The 18,471-nt window shown below is 44.9% G+C and overlaps 1 protein-coding gene across 2 annotated transcripts in view; it reads left to right on the top strand.

The window, feature by feature from the left end:
- Positions 1-18,471, top strand: part of GUCY2F (guanylate cyclase 2F, retinal) — a 267,791-nt gene that overhangs the window by 204,500 nt on the left and 44,820 nt on the right. For both annotated transcript variants that reach the window (XM_078685977.1, XM_078685978.1), the window contains exon 17: positions 1,394-1,488. In XM_078685977.1, the coding sequence (XP_078542103.1) occupies positions 1,394-1,488 (95 nt within the window). The remainder of the gene's footprint in view (positions 1-1,393; positions 1,489-18,471) is intronic.

Genomic DNA, 18,471 nt, shown 5'->3' with positions numbered 1-18,471 from the left:
TTCACTGGGACAGGAGCTGCTGCAGAGAAGGGACAGAAGTGGGTAACAGGGGGGCAACTGTCCACCAGTTCGAGTCTGTGACCGTCCCGTGGTCATTTGACCTGCCCCGTCACATATATATGCACACACATCTTAAAGGCATACTGGGTACACATTTTTGCAAATACTCCTTGTGTGGAAAAAGGGAGGAATGGTTTAATTTTCCCACATCTATTATGCTGGAAACCCAATTATTGTATTTGTAGTGAATTATAGGATTTGTATAGGGCTTATTACCCTTATGTTGGGCGCTGAAGGACTTGCTTACAAGCTTAGCAATGTTCACCATGCAAGTCCAATAGATCTAGTTAAATATATCAATCAGGGTCTGCTAATATCTTTAATTTTTTTTATTATTTTGATGTGCTTGGATATGTATTATTTATCTTTGAGGCCTTAGAAATGTTAATACATGAGTGAGTTACATGAGTGTTGCATATAGTTTGGCCAATATTCACAAGCATGTTCACATATACACTGGTATATATAAAAGTAAAAAACGCCTATTAACTAGAAATACCAAATCAACATGATGCATAAAGTACGCATGTTGAATGTATAAATGGTTGCAACTGAATTCATGGTCAGTCGGGGTTGTATATATTGACACTGTACCTGGATCCTTACCCTGACTACCCTTAACAGGATCCCGGCCTGGGTGTTCACAATATCACAGAAAGTGGGCCCTGGGAGCACTTGTTAAGACAGCCTCTGCCACAGCTTTAGACTGACTGATGTCTTAAGGAGGTGTAGGACTGGTGCAGCACTATTTAATAACTGATATTGGTAAACTGTTTGTCACAGGACAGTTCAAGGCATGTGCTGCTTTTAGCTGAAAATGTAGCTGCATTTGTTGACTTATCAAAAGCAAACAGAACATAGGACTGGTGCATACACAAAGCAGCTGCAACATAACACATTGAAATTATAATAAAGCACATAGTACCAAAAGAGTCAAAGCAGAATGCAGCTCAACAACTGCTGTATAACACAAAAAATCACATTTGCAATAATGAAAAAAACACAACAGAATTTATCACCACAACAACAAAATTCTTCACAGCAAATATGCGCAAATATTCTTGTCTCATATTACCACCTTCAGGATCCTGTTTTGATAAAAGTTGTTTGGGCATGCACTGCCTTAACTTACCACTAGTCCCACGTTTCTTGATATTTGGTCTCTCTCCATTCTGCACCTAGGAGTCGAACTTGTCCCATGCTTAATTGCACTTGCAGTTCACATACATTTCAGTGTGGTGTGATTCTGGAATCTTTATGAATGTGTTTTCAATCACGTAGTTTGTTGCAAAGAGGCGCGTACTTTTACATAACACTCTGATTTCTTTTGCAGCGTACAGGATTCATGTCAATCACAGCACTGTTAAAACCCTTAAGTCTTTAAATGAAGGCTATATGCTGGAACTAAGAGGAAGAACTGAACTGAAGGTAAAGTCCTATATTCATCTTTTCCACCCATGTGTGCAAAAAATATAGTAAAGGGATAGTGGGTATTTAGTAGGAATTAAGGGAAAGAATCATTTTTAGAGGTTATCCTAGTTGTTATTGGAGGATTGGCTTTATGTAATTGAATTGTATTTGTGGCAAGGAATTTGTTTGACAGTTTCCACTGAACAACCTAATTCCCAAACATAGATATATGAAATTAGGTAACTGTAGCACAATAGGTACTGAAGAAATAAATAGTTACCCGCAATACATAGTTGCTTTAGACTAAAATCCTGTTTGAAACAGGATAGCAGACATAGTAGTCAACCAGTGTTTTTTCTTTTCTATACTGGGTGACTACCTCAGTCCAGTCCAGATGTCTGCTCCACTCCTAAATGTTTAGCTATATTTGTCTAATTAATTCAGTGGAAGCAAGACAAGACTACAATACCCAGAATGCAATAGGGTATCACATAAAAGTACTGGACCGGAAAAGGTGTCCGTAATGACCTGGAGAGAGGTGGTCACACAATTTGTATATCTTATTGGAGGAGGTAAAGGCATGCTCACCATCACCATGCAGAGCAGTTCTAAGCGCTGTGACATGATGTTGTCATATGAGTGAGTTGACCACTAGCCACATGCAGTTGTTTCCTAGATGTGGTTTTGTTGTTTGTCTGACCTGGATATCCACTGGCCCCTTAATGACTGCTTTGAAAACAAAGTGGCTTATGACAGTAAAGGCTTACACAGAGTTAATATTTATTTTACAGGACCTATACATTGAATTGTAAGAGATTCCTTACTGGAAATATATGAACAAGGATATTGTGATAACACTCTAATCTCCTATCTGTGAGCCTAGACATCATTGTAGTAGATATGCTGATATCCCTGTACACACAGCTATGTACTCCCTGTACACACAGCTATGTACTCGAGGCATTTGTCAAGTCCTTTTTCATCTCTGCACCCAGGTTGTTGAACAGTATTCCCATAATCACCAGGACCACCCCAAATCTGCTCCAGTTTAGGAAAGAGTTGAAGACACACCTCTCAAAACAACTCTACCTGGCAATGTAGTAACAGTACAAATGGGGTTGCAGAATCCAGCTACCTCTCCTAGCACTTGCTGCAAGTATGCTGCCTTTGACTCTGTACAGCACACTGCTGCTTTTAGGCTAGGTTGGCAGTAGGCAAATATCATATGCATACAGACATACATAATGCCCCAAGCTTTATGAGCATAAATTGTTATTTGACTTTCCAATCTCCCACTGGTTCTGTAGGGGTGTGATCAAATACCCCTCTGATTAACAGAGGTCAATTGCAACTCACATTCATATTTTGGTCAACGTGTGGCCTTGCAAATCGGGCCACTTTGCACGACTGACTTTGCTAAGTGAAATGGCAGATCCAACATTTCTGATGATCATGGGGCCACATTCATGATCGCACATTTTGCGAGTTCCTAATTGTGACTTTTTTCAACTCACAATATGGTCCATGGGATCACGACCTGCTCTTAAAAATATTTGTGCCCACAGTTTCACTGGGAAAGAAGGTCCCCTGGAGACCCCTCACCATTTGCGAATGGGTTACCACCAAATTATAGTTGTCATTCCAGTCGCAAAACATTCATAGTATTTCCAAATGAGGTCGCACACTGCTCGTCCCATCAGCGTGTGACCCCGGAGCATGATGGTTGATGTAGTAGGTATTAGCGGGTGCGCTTCTACCCGAGTCTTGAGTCTTGAGGGTGTTCACTGGTGTGCTTGCCATCCCTGGACACGTGTTTCGCGGTTATTACCGCTCGTCAGCAGGGATTAGGCGTGTGCACGGGGTTGCTGCGTGGGCGGCCGAAAATATTTATAGGTCCAGATACCTCTTATGGCGCGCAGGTGCGGAATCTCGAGGTCGTCACCTCCACCGGCTCAAAGGAGCCTGAATAAATAGTATTTCCAAAACATTCATAAGTCTCCCTGCAACTCGCTGTTAGGAAGGGACACCTTTAACATGCCCCTTTCTAATGCTGACTTGCAAACCCTATTTTGTGATTCGGTAATAGGTTACTGACTCGCAAAATAGGGTTACTACATGTCAAAAGGCTATTTTGTGGTCACAAACAACCTGATTCTCCCTTTGCGACCGCTAAATCCTTTTGTACATATGGCCCATGGCGAAAGGCAAGTCCCATTGCAGGGCACGACAAATACCTGGACAGTATAAGCTACAGGGCTGCACACATTAGGCCCATATCCATGGTCTATCTTAAGTGAAAAACTTCCATACAATTGCATACACGTCCTGCATTCTTGTTGCATCTCGCAACTAAGGTCTCAGAGCTCACCTGTAAACCTGATTAAAGCATTTTAGGAATTACCAGAGCAGATGGCGAGGTCACACAGGCACCTTAACTTTGGTAACTACCGCATTTTGAATATTCTCATTTAAACCTAAGCACAGCACACCAGACGTTGTCACACTAAGGGCCGATTAAGATGCGGTCAGTAAAGGCTCCAAATGACATTTGGTTTGTCCGAACCGGTGTCGGAACCCATGTTTCCGGCCAACTCGGAAATATATCCGACCAACCGATTACGATACAAGGTAATCGGTTGGTCATTCCGAATCGGTTCTGACCGGCATTCAGAGAGTCTGAGTCGGAGCCGAATCGTAAAGTTCTACGGACCGTATTTCTGACCCACCGATTACGATGTCGGATTCTGACAGCCTTTCCGAATAGGTCTGTCTGACATGGATCGGCTGTTGGAAACCGTCTTTGGGGGCCAGTAGCAGGCCCCCTTCAACCAGAAGCCTCCGGTTGGGACCCATGGGAGTACCCATGGGTCCCCTCTGTCCAACCATTCACAGTGTGGCAGGCACCATGGGGTACCCAACACAGGGTGCAAGGTTTTCTGCATCCACCCCTTTTTCAATGTGAGCTGTGTTCGGAGCCGAGTCGGTCGGAAACGATTCCGACTTGGAGTAGGTCGGAAGGCTTTCCGACAGACATCGTAATGAAGCCCTAAGTTAGATTCACTGTGTATGAAAAGTATTGTACAATTTATCACAAATTCTCTTACAGTGATGTGTTCATGTCACACGTCCCACATGATGCAGACTGATGATAGATTCTCAAAAATACATGTAATGTCAGACCATTTGGCACCACCAGGTCAGCAATATATAGCACAGTAGAATCTAAGGTAGCAGAGGCATGGTAGAGAACATCAGGATTTGGTCATTCATAAGATCTGTCCTCCTAATTTTAATGAAAGACATTTCTAAAAGTTAGATAGCCACAGGAGTCCAAGGTGGACACATCTCGGAAGGTTTCAAACCCAACACTGTCATTAAAAAGACTGCCAGGTGTAAAAGTACATTTGTGATTGAACATTACAAAACTATGTAATAACTGCCGTCTGTCACTTGGATTTATTCATCTAACACTGTAGTTATACATATATGTGTGCAGGAGTTGTGTAAAATGCTGCATGCACTTGAGAGCTCCACCACATCAATTTGGTATGAGAGGGGAAAGTTGGGTTTGGATGTCACAGGTTAGTAGGTGGGGTGCCTCTTAGAAAGCAGTGTTTATGACACGGATTATCCATGTAAACTCCAGATAATGTTGTTGAGCAGACATTCAGGTACGTCCATATAGAGCCGAGTGTTGTCCTTTCACAGTCTTTTGTGAGCTTGCTTGGGCAAAAAAGGTGTGACAGAATGCCATAATAGGTTCACATACAGGTGAACTGAGGCTTACAGAACATTACAACCTAGTTAACGAGGACAGTTGGTTTTAGGTGCCTGACTGACAGTGTATACATAGCAATGAGGAAACAATACATTATTATTCTCCCACCTCTGAAAAAGCCCAAAATGTGTTTGCTGATAGGAATTATTAATTGTGTCTTTCCACACACCACTCAACTTTGATGAGTTATACCATGATCCAAGAAAGTGTTTGAATGCACTGTGAAAAAGGTGGTCACACTTTGACTGCATGACAGTTCAAGACTATCGAAACCCTATACGGATTTCAAATATTTGGGAATTCGGGTCTCTAAAGATCCAGCTCACCTTTATGAACACAATCTTCTACCCCCCTTACAGCGACTTGGGAGTGATGTCCTCAATTGGAAGTCGCTTCCACTATCCCTATTGGAATGTGCAGCCCTATTCGTAATGATGTCTCTCCCACTGTTTTTATATGTCTTACAGAACACGCCGCACCCGGTAGGATCACACTACTTCAAAGCCATAAACGGTGCATTGAGAGAGCTTTTGTGGGACGGTAAACCGCCCAGGATTGCCACTGAGAAGCTTACACTTGGGTGGTATGATGGAGGAATCGGTCTCCCCGACATTAAGAAATATTACTAGGCGACATAACTTCCTGTACATACAGGTCACAGGGAGACCCCAGATTTCACATGGATAGATGGCTTCTCCCAGTGGGGAGGTTTCGTAGGGGCACTATACACTAATCCAGCTAAGCTGAAACTGTTGGATCCACGGGGCACACGGTTCAAGTGTGGTGGGTGGGTAGCCATGAGGAGGTTGGGTTGAGAGGGTAAGATCACATTGGCCACCCCACTTTGGGACACCAACCTCCTTGGCAATTTAAGACATACCCATGGATTTGACTGTTGGGATTTAATAGGCATCTCTAAGGTGGGAGATTTATGGAATGTGGGTGGAGTAATCCCCTTAATCCACTTGCAATTGGAATATGAACAGGCTCCCACAGAATATGTCAGGTACCTGCAGATCCGGCACCCTTTACTTGCGGTGATAAAAAAGGGAGAGACACCACCAGAATCTTCCCCGCTAGAAGATAGGATCTTAGACGGGCATCTCCCAGAGAAAGCCATATCACTAGTATATAAAAAACTAACCAATATTATGATGGACCCTCTACTCTGATTTTGAGCAAAATGGGAATACGACTTTGCTGTGTTGGAAGACGAGGAGTGGCTCAAGGTTTGGCCTCTCCCAGGGAGGCTGCCATATCTGCCTGGCTCAGGCGGGTGTAATTGAAGATACTCCATAGAGAATATCTAGCTGGACCAACGTTGGTAAGGATGGGGTATGGCACTGAGGCCAGATGCCTTAGGAAATGCGAACAAGAGGGCACTTTAATGCACATACTGTGGGAGTGTACGGTCATTCAGAGATACTGGTCCGCAGTAGTGGTGTGTATGGAACAAGTAATGTGCAACAAAATCGATTGTAACATCAAACTATGGGCCAGATGTAGGTGGCCAAATAGCGAGCGCGTTTGCGATTGCTATTTGGCAGCGAGCAATGTAGGTAAGTTGAAACCTACTAGCAAAATAATTATTCCTTATTTTGCTCTTGCATTTAAGGAATCGCAAATTGCGATTCCTTAAATGCAATGTAAGTAGCACAATAGAAAGTGCACTTTAGCCTTAAGGAATCGCTAATTACCACCAACTTCAAGTTTGTGGTAATTAGTGATTTCCTTTAAAAAAACACTTTTTTGCTTTTTTTTTAAGTGCCATGTGGCACACATTCATGCCCTTAGGGCAATTATGTGCACCTCATGTGCACACATGCACATTTCAGGGGTGCAACAGGGTGTCCATTTGGAACCCTGGCACCCTTGAAATTGCGCCCGCAATTTGCGAGTGCCTCTTGGTGACTCGCAAATTGCTGGAGCAATTCCTATTCATTCCTATGGGCCTCTTGGCCCATAGGAATAAATGGGAAGGTATTCCTTAATTGCGAATCACAATTTGCGATTCACAATTAAGGAATATTAAGGAATCACAAAAAATATTGCGATTTCTACCTACATGGCATTTTGTGATTCCTTAATAGCGATTCCCTAACAATTGCTATTAAGAAATCGCAAACATGCATTTACCTACATCTGGCCCTATGTCTCCTGAATATTTGGGGCCCAACAGATTTGACTACTCAAGATAAAATTATGGGAGATGCATAGAATGATGGTGGCTAAAAGAAATATAGCAAGAAAATGGAGGGCGCAGGAACCACCGACAGTGGATGAATGGGGGAAAGACATGGACTGGTACATGGTGACAGAGAGCACTATATATGAATCCAGGGGATGTCCCACTAAATGGAAGCATATCTGGGGAAAATGGAATGACTATAGGGGAGGACTCTGTGATCCCCACAACCCAGATGAGATACTGATCCAGATAGCCTTCCATAAGTGTATCTAACGCAAACAGTGTGTATCTAGCATGTGATCTCAGATTTGATTTTTACCTTTCGCCAATATAAAACTCCAAATGTACACGATTGTACGAAACCCTGTTAATATGAATTCCCAATGTAAAGTGGTGCTCTTGAGATTTTACAGCGACTTTTATATCTCTGAATTGTGAGCAGTGTGTTATTCTTATTTTTTGGTGGGTTGTTATGGGTTGGATATATTCTGGAATATTGGAAGTATTCTTTGGAACCGTTATGTTCTATATGTGGAAATTGGTGCTTTCATTGTTGCTGGCTTAAGATCACTCCTGGTCTGCTCATGCATTCAGAATAAACTTTGCTTTTCAGCCATCTGGTAGTCAAAGCTTTCCTCACAGCAGCGATGAGTGATCCTACAAAATGAAGTCTCCAAGCTCTCTGAACTGAGTCAACGTTGAGTTTGTGGTATCAAAAGTCTTTATTTTCACAATGTCTCAATTTTGTCCTCGCCAACACCTCTTTCATCTCACGCTGCAGATGTCGCAGAAGACTTCCTCAGTCTGGTGTCTCTCTGGCGTTAAATATTATATTCATGCCATCACTTATAGGTCGTTGTAGTTCGTTTTAGCACAAGCTGTTCGGGTAATTGCAGATTGCCCTTCTAAATTGGTAGGTCCAATCTCTGGGGAGAGTACTCCTGGTCCCTCCTGCATATGGTAGCGTAAATTCTGGTATGGGTGATAGCACAGGAGTTATGGGGTTCTGATGTTCATCAAGCGGTGCAGGAGTGGACTGGGGTTCTGTTGTTCTCCAAGTGGCCGCTGTCTATCTCATTTAAGCTGCACACTTGTAATATCTGGGGGAGCTGTGTTGAGCCCCTAGTGGAGTGGGAACTCTGGTCTCCCATATTTCCAGCATATTTGAAGGTGTTAGAAGGGGAGGATTGCACCCCACAAAGAAAGCTATCAATGCTTAAGCACTGCCTGAATGGAGTTGGTTTGAAATAATAAAAAAATGCTCTGCCTTTACACAATGCTGGCAATACTGTATTTCAGTATGCAATTAGAGAGTGGCACACATGGTATGGTAAAAAAGTAAACATGGTAATGGAAAGGTATACTTTGTATTCACAAAGGGAGGATGAAATGGTCAAAGAATAAATGTCTGCCTTGAGAAACCTACCAGACACATGGAAATTTTAGATTATCACCTATGTCGAGGTTTGAAGAGATCAAGTCATGAAGAAAACTAAGAGTAAAAAAGTTCAAGAGAGGTCATGGGTAGGCATGAAAATGGGCAAAAACGTTTGGAGGTACCCCTGGTTTTGTGCAGCAGGGAGGGGGATTAAACAGTAGAAATATAAAGGGAACCTTGTCTCAAAAGACAGCCAATCGCTGGTGTGAAAACTACTAGGAGTGGTCTGGGTCAGGGGGGTCTATTATTCACCAATCTGTAAGCTGTATGTGCCAATTAGCACGGTTACAACCTATTAAAATGAACTTTTGAACACACTCGAATATACCAAACAAGAAAAGTTTTGTGTCTTCAAAAATAAACAAGAATGATTTATTTGCCTCCCAATAGGGTTACAGTCTAACATGTTATCACAGTATTAAAAATAATTAAAAAACTCATAACACAGTTATGCAGTCATATATAAAAAGTCAAAATTTAATCAAAGAAACAGTTTTTTACAAGTTCATACCTTTTGACCTAGTCCAGACCACTTTGTTAAAAGAACAAAGGAATTAGTTCTTTTTGCATAATCGCAACTTAGATTGAATCTAAGTTGCGATTATGCAAAAAGAACTAATTCCTTTGTTCTTTTAACAAAGTGGTCTAGCGGTGTATAACTATAGATAGTAATACGACTAGGTCAAAAGGTATGAACTTGTAAAAAAGAGAAATACTTAAATGTTTTTATTTATTTTTAGAAACAATGGAGTCAAAATGTTGTAAAGTCCTGAAGAAGGTGTGAAAAAAGAAAAAAGCACCGAAACGCTGCGTCGACTGTTTCTTTGATTAAATTTTGACTTTTTATATATGACTGCATAACTGTGTTATGAGTTTTTTAATTATTTTTAATACTGTGATAACATGTTAGACTGTAACCCTATTGGGAGGCAAATAAATCATTCTTGTTTATTTTTGAAGACACAAAACTTTTCTTGTTTGGTATATTCGAGTGTGTTCACAAGTTCATTTTAATAGGTTGTAACCGTGCTAATTGGCACATACAGCTTACAGATTGGTGAATAATAGACCCCCCTGACCCAGACCACTCCTAGTAGTTTTCACACCAGCGATTGGCTGTCTTTTGAGACAGGGTTCCCTTTATATTTCTAGGCATGAAAATGGCCATCTGTTACCACTATGTACTTTGCCAAAGGAACTGAACAGTCTGAAATATTTATTCAAATTAGAGAAACATCAATGTGAGCAAATTCAGAAAAATAGATAGTGCCTTTGAGTTAATGCTGTGAGTTCCAAGTAAACCTTAAAAGCAAAATAGGACCGGAAGGAGCTTCGCGGGCATCCACGATGGTCGCGTGAGCACAGAGCTCCCCGGACCCACGCCGCCCCTCACGATTATCCTGGCAACATCCTGATTTCGTGGACGGGCTTTTGCTCGCATATCCTTGCTGATCTTCGAACACTTTGAAAATTCGAATTTGGACACTGGGGTCCACTTTTGCATCGACTCTACTTTTTGAGGCCCACCCCGAGGCGGACCGGGGGCTCGGTTGCTGCACAGGCCGTGGAGTAGTTGATCAACAACGGCAGCTAGGGTCCCCTTCTGGCCAACCCCTCTTGACTTTCGGTTTCGATTTCTGCTCCCGGCTTTGATTGGCAGGGGTGCAGCCTCTCGCCACCTTCGGCGGGCCTGCTGTCTCCTCTTCGTCTGGTGCTGGCCCGGCTGCTTGCCCACGACTCGGCCCTTTCGTGCCTGCGACATTCGGATTTGGTCTTGTTGACTGTCTGGACACTTGGCGCCCGGCCATTTTCACCAGGTCCCCTTTGGGGTCCCTTTTCCAAAATGGCCACTGGGCCGCCTCTTGAGAAACGCAACACTAAGGCACCTCTCCGTGGTGGCCAAAACCAGGCCAATATCATGGACCACTACTCACAGGTCAAGGGGTCGCCCGGCGCTGCTGGCCGTGCCTCGGATACCTCTAAGACCCTCTTTCCAGCGTCCTCGGACCCATCATTGCAGGACGTCATGGGAGCCATAGCCAACATGCAGGCCTCTATGGGACAGCAATACGAGGCCTTGGCCTCCAAGATTGACACTGTGGCCGTCGACATTACACTGATTAGAGCGGATCTGTCGAAGACTAATGAAAGGGTTGAGTCATTGGGCTTGAAGACTTCTAGTCTTATTGCGGATGTCACAGAGGCCCAGACTGAGATCGGCGATCCGCGTTCCTCGCATGACCTACTGGCTTGTCGCCTCGAGGACTACAAAAATAGGGCCCGTCGCAACAACGTGCGTCTTATTGGTGTCCCGGAGAATTCCGAGGCTATGGGGGTCGACCTCTTGATTGAGGATTTGATTGCTAACCATCTGTCTCCCGCTGGACTCAGTAAGTTCTTCGCGGTTGAGCGCACTCATCTTGTTCCCGGCGGGAAGGCTAAGCCGAGTGCCCCCCCCGAGGCCCATTATTGCCAGGTTGTTTCATTTTAGAGACCGGGACGCTGTTCTACAGGCCTCACGGGACAAGGGCCCAGTCAACTTTGAAAATGCCTCCGTTTCCTTTTATCCTGACTTTTCGCCGCTTGTCCAGAAGCAAAGACTTGGATTTCAGGGAGTTAAGAAGCGATTGCGAGACTTGGGTCTTAAGTACTCCCTGTTGTTCCCTACCAGGCTTCGGATTGAATATCGGGAACGTGTTTTCTTTTTTGATCGCCCTGAAAATGTCAGTGACTGGCTCGACTCCCTGCCTATGAGAAATGAACACACTGGGCACCCTGGAGGAGCCGACGGAGGTGTGGCTGAAAGAGGACTTCTCCTGTGGATCCCGGCATCTGCACGTTCTTGCTGTATCAGCTGAGTCTGGACTTGGGTCTTTATTAGGCCTAGATCAGCGTGGGGGTGGCGGGGGGTGAATGGGGACTCTTCCTCCTCCTGGGTTCTTTGCGTAGCTAGTTTAGTAATGGGGCGACAGGCACACTGCAAGTTGGGGTGGCTTCTTAGTCTTACACAGGGGTGCAGGGTGGGGGGAGTAACATGGTCGATTTGGGGGTGGGGGTGTGTGTGTGTGTGTTTTTGTTAATTCACGAGGCATCGTATTGTTTTTCCTTTTTGTACTGATCGTGGTTTTCTGTGTGGGTCCTGCTCTTTCTACCTTTCGGGGATGGGGGGGTGGCGAGTTGAGGCTGTTATCCTGGAATGTCAATGGATTAGGGGACAGGATTAAGCGTAGTATTGTTTTGCGGTTCCTTAGGAGTCATTCCCCCGATATTGTCCTCCTACAAGAGACGCATTTAATAGGCAACGCTTGTCAGGCGATGAATAGGCGCGGTTATCGGTTGGTGGCCCACGCAGGGTTTACTTCTGGGTCTAGGGGGGCTGGTATTCTTATTCGGTCCTCTCTCCCTTTTGCAGTTGACGAGGTGCGCCTTGACGACAGGGGGCGCTATGTGGTGCTCACTGGTAGGTGGGAGGGGAAGACCGTGTCCATACTTTCAGTCTATGTCCCCCCGGGTCTGCAGGCTTCAACATATGCTGATCTGTGTAGAATCCTATTGGATCTTCCTGAGGGGCTTCTGATCTTGGGTGGCGATCTGAATTCTGTTGTCTCCAGCACCTCTGGTCGTTATCCTCCCAGAGATCTACCCAGGGCGCAAAGGTGGTTGAGCGATTTGTTAGAGACCTTCGGGCTTGTCGACGCCTGGAGGCTACTACACCCTACACAGTTGCAGTACACCTTTCACTCCAGGGCACACGGTAGTCTTTCTAGATTGGACTATTTCTTAATGCCGGCGGTCCAGTCCTCCTCCATCAGAGAAATTCGTCAGCTCCCTAGGGGTATTTCCGATCACTCCCCCTTGTGGCTCCGGTATGTGGTAGGGGCGGGCGATGAGGGTAGAGTGGCTCCTATTAACCCGTGGTACTTTCAGAACCCCAGGACCCGCTCTGACCTTGTTAAAGCCATCGAGCATTATTTTGATGACAATGTGGGGTCTGTTTCTTCTGCTGTTTTGTTGTGGGAAGCATTTAAAACTGTTGTACGTGGTCAGTCCTTATCCCTGATTGTCGCTGCTAAAAAGGCTGCAAATGTGGAGGTTGCGCGCTTGGAATCTGAGATATCCGTTCTGGAAGACGATCTCCGGCTGGGCGTATCCAGTACTAAGTTGCACTCCCTTGCTTTGAAACAAGCTGACTACAAGGCTCTTGTAACGGATGCTGCGAAAGTGATGTACAGGGAGCAGCAGGGACGACTATGATGTGGGTGATAAGGCGGGTAAATTGCTAGGGTGGTTGGATAAGAAGGAGAGAGTGAATCGTGTGGCCCCCGTGATTGAGAAGCTTGATGGTGAGTGTGTCACTGACCCTGTTGGGATCGTCCAGTGTTTTGCGGATCACTTCGGGACAGTGTACACCTCTGTTTGTGACAGGGATGAGGAAGACTCCCGTTTACTGTTGCGGGATATTGCTTTGCCTTGCCTCTCTGACTCTGACAGAGACCTCTTGGATGCTCCGCTTACAGTCGATAAAATCGCGGTGGCTATCCGTTCCCTTCGTTCGGGCAAGGCGCTGGGCCCCGATGGTTTGCCCATTGAATTGTACAAGCTGCGACCCGACAAAATGGCACCCTATCTACAAGACATGTTTCTCGAGGCCCTGGAATCTGGCTCCCTCCCCCTCGACCAACGACTCGCTACCATTGTTGTCATTCCCAAGGAGGGCAAGCCTCGGGATCGTTGTACTTCGTATAGACCAATGTCTTTGCTCAACGCCAAGCCCAAAATTTTGGCTAAATTACTAGCTAATCGCTTGGTAGTTGTGATCGGGGACCTGATCCATCCAGATCAATCCGGTTTTATCCCGCACCGCAACACAGCTTTGAATCTGCGTAGACTCCATGGGGTTCTTGGCTTCTCTTGACGCTACCATGGCCTTCGATACTATCGAGTGGCCCTACCTTTGGGCGGCCCTCTCGAAATTCGGGTTTGGGCCGGGCTTCATAGCCTGGGTGCAACTTCTTTACTACCCTGGCCCAGGTAGTTGTTAACGGACGAGTGACTTGCGTTTTTGCGCTTGGACGGGGCACCCGACAGGGCTGTCCGTTGTCCCCTTTGCTTTTTGCCCTGGCTCTCGAACCGTTGGCGGAGTGGCTCCGCTGGGAACCTTCTATGCGGGGCATCCGATGGTCCCCTGATTTTGAGGATCGAGTCTCGCTATATGCGGACGACATCCTCCTATATCTCACCTCCCCTAAAAAGTCCCTTAATGTGCTTTTTGATGGTTTTACTTCCTTCGGTAAGAACTCCGGTCTTGTCATTAATTGGGCTAAATCCTGCGTCTACGTTTTGGCTGGAGATCTCCCTCCACTGCCGCGTAGATTTCCGATTCAAGTGACGGAGACTGGTTTCAAATACTTGGGGATTTATGTTTCCTTGGACCCCTCCAGGCGTTATGAGCTTAATTTATTGCCCCCCCTGCAGCGGCTCAAGCTTGATGTGGCTCGCTGGCGTAGGTTGCCACTGTCGCCCCTCGGTAGAGCAGCGCTTTTCAAAATGATGTCTCTGCTCCGTTTTTTGTATGCACTCCAGAATTCTTTTGACCCGATTGCTTCGGGCTATTTTCGTGAAGTGGAGAACCTACAGAGACAACTGGTCTGGGATGGGCGTGCCCGTATCGCCCTTTCTAAACTCACTCTTCCATGGTACGATGGCGGTATAGCCCTCCCGGACATCAGGCGTTACTGTTGGGCATCTCAGTTAAGTGCAATTAATCATGCGACCTACGCACCGGGCCCTGCCCCGGCATTCTCCATGGATAGGTTTATCTTGCCAGGGGGGACCTTTAGCAGAGCGTTATACTCTGGTGGTCTCCACGGAGCACTGACCGGTCCCACCAAGATTGCTGTGAGAGTGTGGCGTGATGCAAATGCGGCAATGGGCTGGCGGGGCAGGTTTACTCAGGCCACCCCTTTGTATGATTCGGAATGCTTGGGCCATCTGTGGAGAACGAAAGGCTTTGATAAATGGGATATGATTGGTATTAGCAGAGTGGGCGACTTGTGGTCGAAGGGTACTGTTAAGTCCTTTGAAGTGCTGCGAGGGGAGTATGAGCTTGGTGATACTGAATTCTTTAGGTATGCCCAGATCCGTCATGCTCTGTTGTCTGTGTTTGAAGCGGGTGCCGATATTCCTGAGTCTTCCCCTCTGGAGGACCGTATTGTGGATGGTCACGTGCCCGACAGCACGATCTCCATAATTTACAAGAAACTCATTAATAACAGAGCTGACTTGCTGGTCCGCCTCCGGGCTGCGTGGAGTGCGGACGGACTGGAATTGGACGATGAGGACTGGCAATCTGCATTGTCCTCTCCCAAGGAGGTTGCCATTCCTGCTCGCTTGCGGTTCGTCCAACTAAAGATATTTCACCGAGTGTATGTTACTGGGCCTTGCCTGGTTCGAATGGGTTTTTCTTTGGATGGGTTATGTAGGCGTGGCTGTGGGATGTCTGGTTCTTTTCTCCACATATTGTGGGAATGCCCGGAGGTGGTCAGGTTCTGGTCTCGAGTGCACGATGTCATGAAGAGTGTCACGGGTGTGTCCCTGCTGCCCGAGGCCAGGCGTTGTTTGTTGAATGTCTGGGACCTAATGACTACAGCTCAGCTCAGATTACATGAGCGACCCTTGGAAATATGGTCGCGAAGAGGGACATTGCCCAGCTCTGGGGTTCGCAGAGATCACCTACCCTGTCCACGTGGAAAGACAACATGGACTGGTGCATGTTCCGGGAGAAGACTGTGTACCTTTCCCGGGGACGGCCCAAGAAATGGGGTAGAATTTGGTCCCAGTGGAATGCTTACCGTGGTAATATATGTACTCCCCCACATGATGTGACCATTGACGTTTCTTTGTCCCCCTAATTGGCATTCACTCGTCATCTATTGTATTGAGGTCGCTTGTTTCCTTGTCCGCCCCTACCCCCGTTTTATTCGACTGTACTATCTTTGTCTAACCTTTGGGCTCAGCCCGCACGAACCCATGACACTGTATTATTATGTCCTTGCCTTGTGACGTTTGATTGTTTATTTGTATGTCTGTTTCTTTCAATAAAACTTAAAAAAAAAAAAAGCAGAACAGGAGGGAGATCAAATGAGATGTGACATTTTCAATAGGTTGGGAATTGTAAGGAATGTCTTGCTGTGGACAAGACTTGCAATCGATGTAAGAAACATGGCTAATTTGGAGTAGTAGGTAAAATGGCTGTTGGAGCCAAAGGTAATTCCGTAGCAGACCATGATGATAACTCTAACTAAAACCCTAATCTTGTTTCATGTGTTTGTTCTGATAAAGCTGTGGATGGACGAGAAATGGAGAGGAGGGTTCAGTGGGGTCTTGTACCTAGATTAGCATTTTGGAAAAATCCTTAGTCAAAACAACTAGTGGCAGGGAAATTGCAGGCACCCGATGTTCAACATGGTGGGTACACCAGGCATTGAATTGACTTACGTGGATCTTTTTGGGTGGATTTTGAATTTGCAGGAAGAGGTAAAATTTCAGTAGCAGAGAAGGACAATCCCATTGTTGGATGGCCCCACCAACCAGAACTGGGGATGCACTTGAATACGAATGCTCATAGAACTGTGTTTGCCGTTGGTGAGAGTACTGAGAATGAGTTTGTGAAGTTGTTGATGCTGAAATTTTCTGAGGTACTTAAGCAAGGCCGCAGAGAGTTTGTGAGATTTAGACACAGTATCATCTTAAAAGACATGTGGTTTCCGTGAGGCATACGTTTTGCAATCTCCCAATGATATGTAGAGGGAAATGCTCTAAGATCTAAGGGGGTAATTGAGCCCAATGAATCATCTCCATGGATATCTCTGTGGTGTTGTCACATACAAACATGGGAGGGTTGACGCTGTGTGTCGTCATCAGCGGTCTTAATGAGGAAATTTGGATAAACAGGCACCCACTTCCCAATTTACATGAATTAGTGCCCACACTAGTGTTCTCCACATTTTTTATGTATATTATTTTCTCGTGTGTCCTTTTGTTGTATCTTTTTGGGGCAAAATTGACATAATGTGTGTTGTGTGATAGCATAGAATTCAAATGTTTTTTTCTGAAACATTTTTTAGATTCTAGTCTTAGTTGGAGAATGAGACTTGGAGAGCGGGTTCTCTGATTTTATTTTTGTGTTTCAGTTGCTAGGTGAAACACTACTCATATTTGAACTCTTCAGATAGCTGCTCTATTGCAGTGTACACTAATAAACAATATGTCACACCCAACCTGTTTGATTCGCTCACTTTGTACAAAGGGTATGCTGGTCATACACTGTTTAGAGGAAATCCATTCACCTCAGAATTTAGCAAAACATTTTGGGGCTGATGTATGAAACTACTAATCGCAAAAAGTGGTCACAGACTGCTCACTAACATTTTGTTAACCGACCTAATCAATATTTCTGAGCTAGGTCACAAACTTGTGACCAACTGCAATTTGGTGCCATCACAAAGATGGTAGACTGATGAGGTCAGTAGACCAACCAATCTATGATCGCATTTAAATAATGTACAAAAAATGTAGATGCTGCTGTTTTGTTTAAGGGAAAGACATTTTTTGAGTTTGTTTGAGGTGTGACAGTATGCTTTCCATTGTGCAAAGTTCCATCTGATCAGGTAAATATCTGGATAGTCTGGTTCTGTGAACAGGGTCTTCAAATGTACAATTACCAATGGAGTAATTGCCCATCTAAGTTGTAAAAAGTGTGGAGAGGTGATTGTGAGTTGGCCCAAGCTTCTAAAACCTCTGTCATCTTCCGTAGACTTCATTCCTGGACAAAGAATGCAACAATCAAGACTAAGTCCTGCTAGCCCTGCTAGCCACCCTTGATTTAGTTCAGAATGTGCTCTCATGCTGTTCCTCACTCAGTCATTGAACGTGTTTTGACTGTGCTTCAGTTAAAAAACTCTCAAAAAGTTTATAGGAGAATATGCAATCTTTCTAGACTCCCTACCCCACTCTCTTTCTGTTCCTGATTATAAGAATATTTACAAGCCATTCTAAAATGTGTTACTCGTTCACTCATTTACAATAGTTGATTGATTCAAAGATTTCCATTATCTGTTTCTCAGTTCGGTATCATGGCTGCCAAAGCCACTTTGTTCTCAAGGGAGCATCAGTAACTTAAGAAATTGAACAGTGACATACCACAATCATCTATGAAAAAGTGCCCCAATATTATGCGATGAAATAGCCACCCATGGGCTTTCAATAAGTAAGGTGTTATTCACCTAACCACAATCAGTATGAAGGAACCACTAGAGACTAATCTGCTGCCCATTCTCTAACAGATGAGCAGGAAATCACAGAAAGTGCATATGCTCTCTTGTCCAACATTGTCTGTGGCCATTTGCAGATGCTCCTTACCCTCAGCCACACCAGATGTACACTAACAGGGGATGTATGACGTTACAAAGCATACTTTTACAACGCATACCTTTACAGCGCATTTTTTACAACGCAACATCCATTACAACGCATGATATTACAACGAATTTTTAAAAACTACCTTTACAACGCATTCCATTACAACGCACACTACCT

This window comes from Lissotriton helveticus, chromosome 4_1 (genome assembly GCF_964261635.1).
Source record: "Lissotriton helveticus chromosome 4_1, aLisHel1.1, whole genome shotgun sequence".
Taxonomy (NCBI): Eukaryota; Metazoa; Chordata; class Amphibia; order Caudata; family Salamandridae; genus Lissotriton; species Lissotriton helveticus.
The sequence above is the reverse complement of the archived record's forward strand: the minus strand, read 5'-3'. Positions and strand labels throughout refer to the sequence as shown.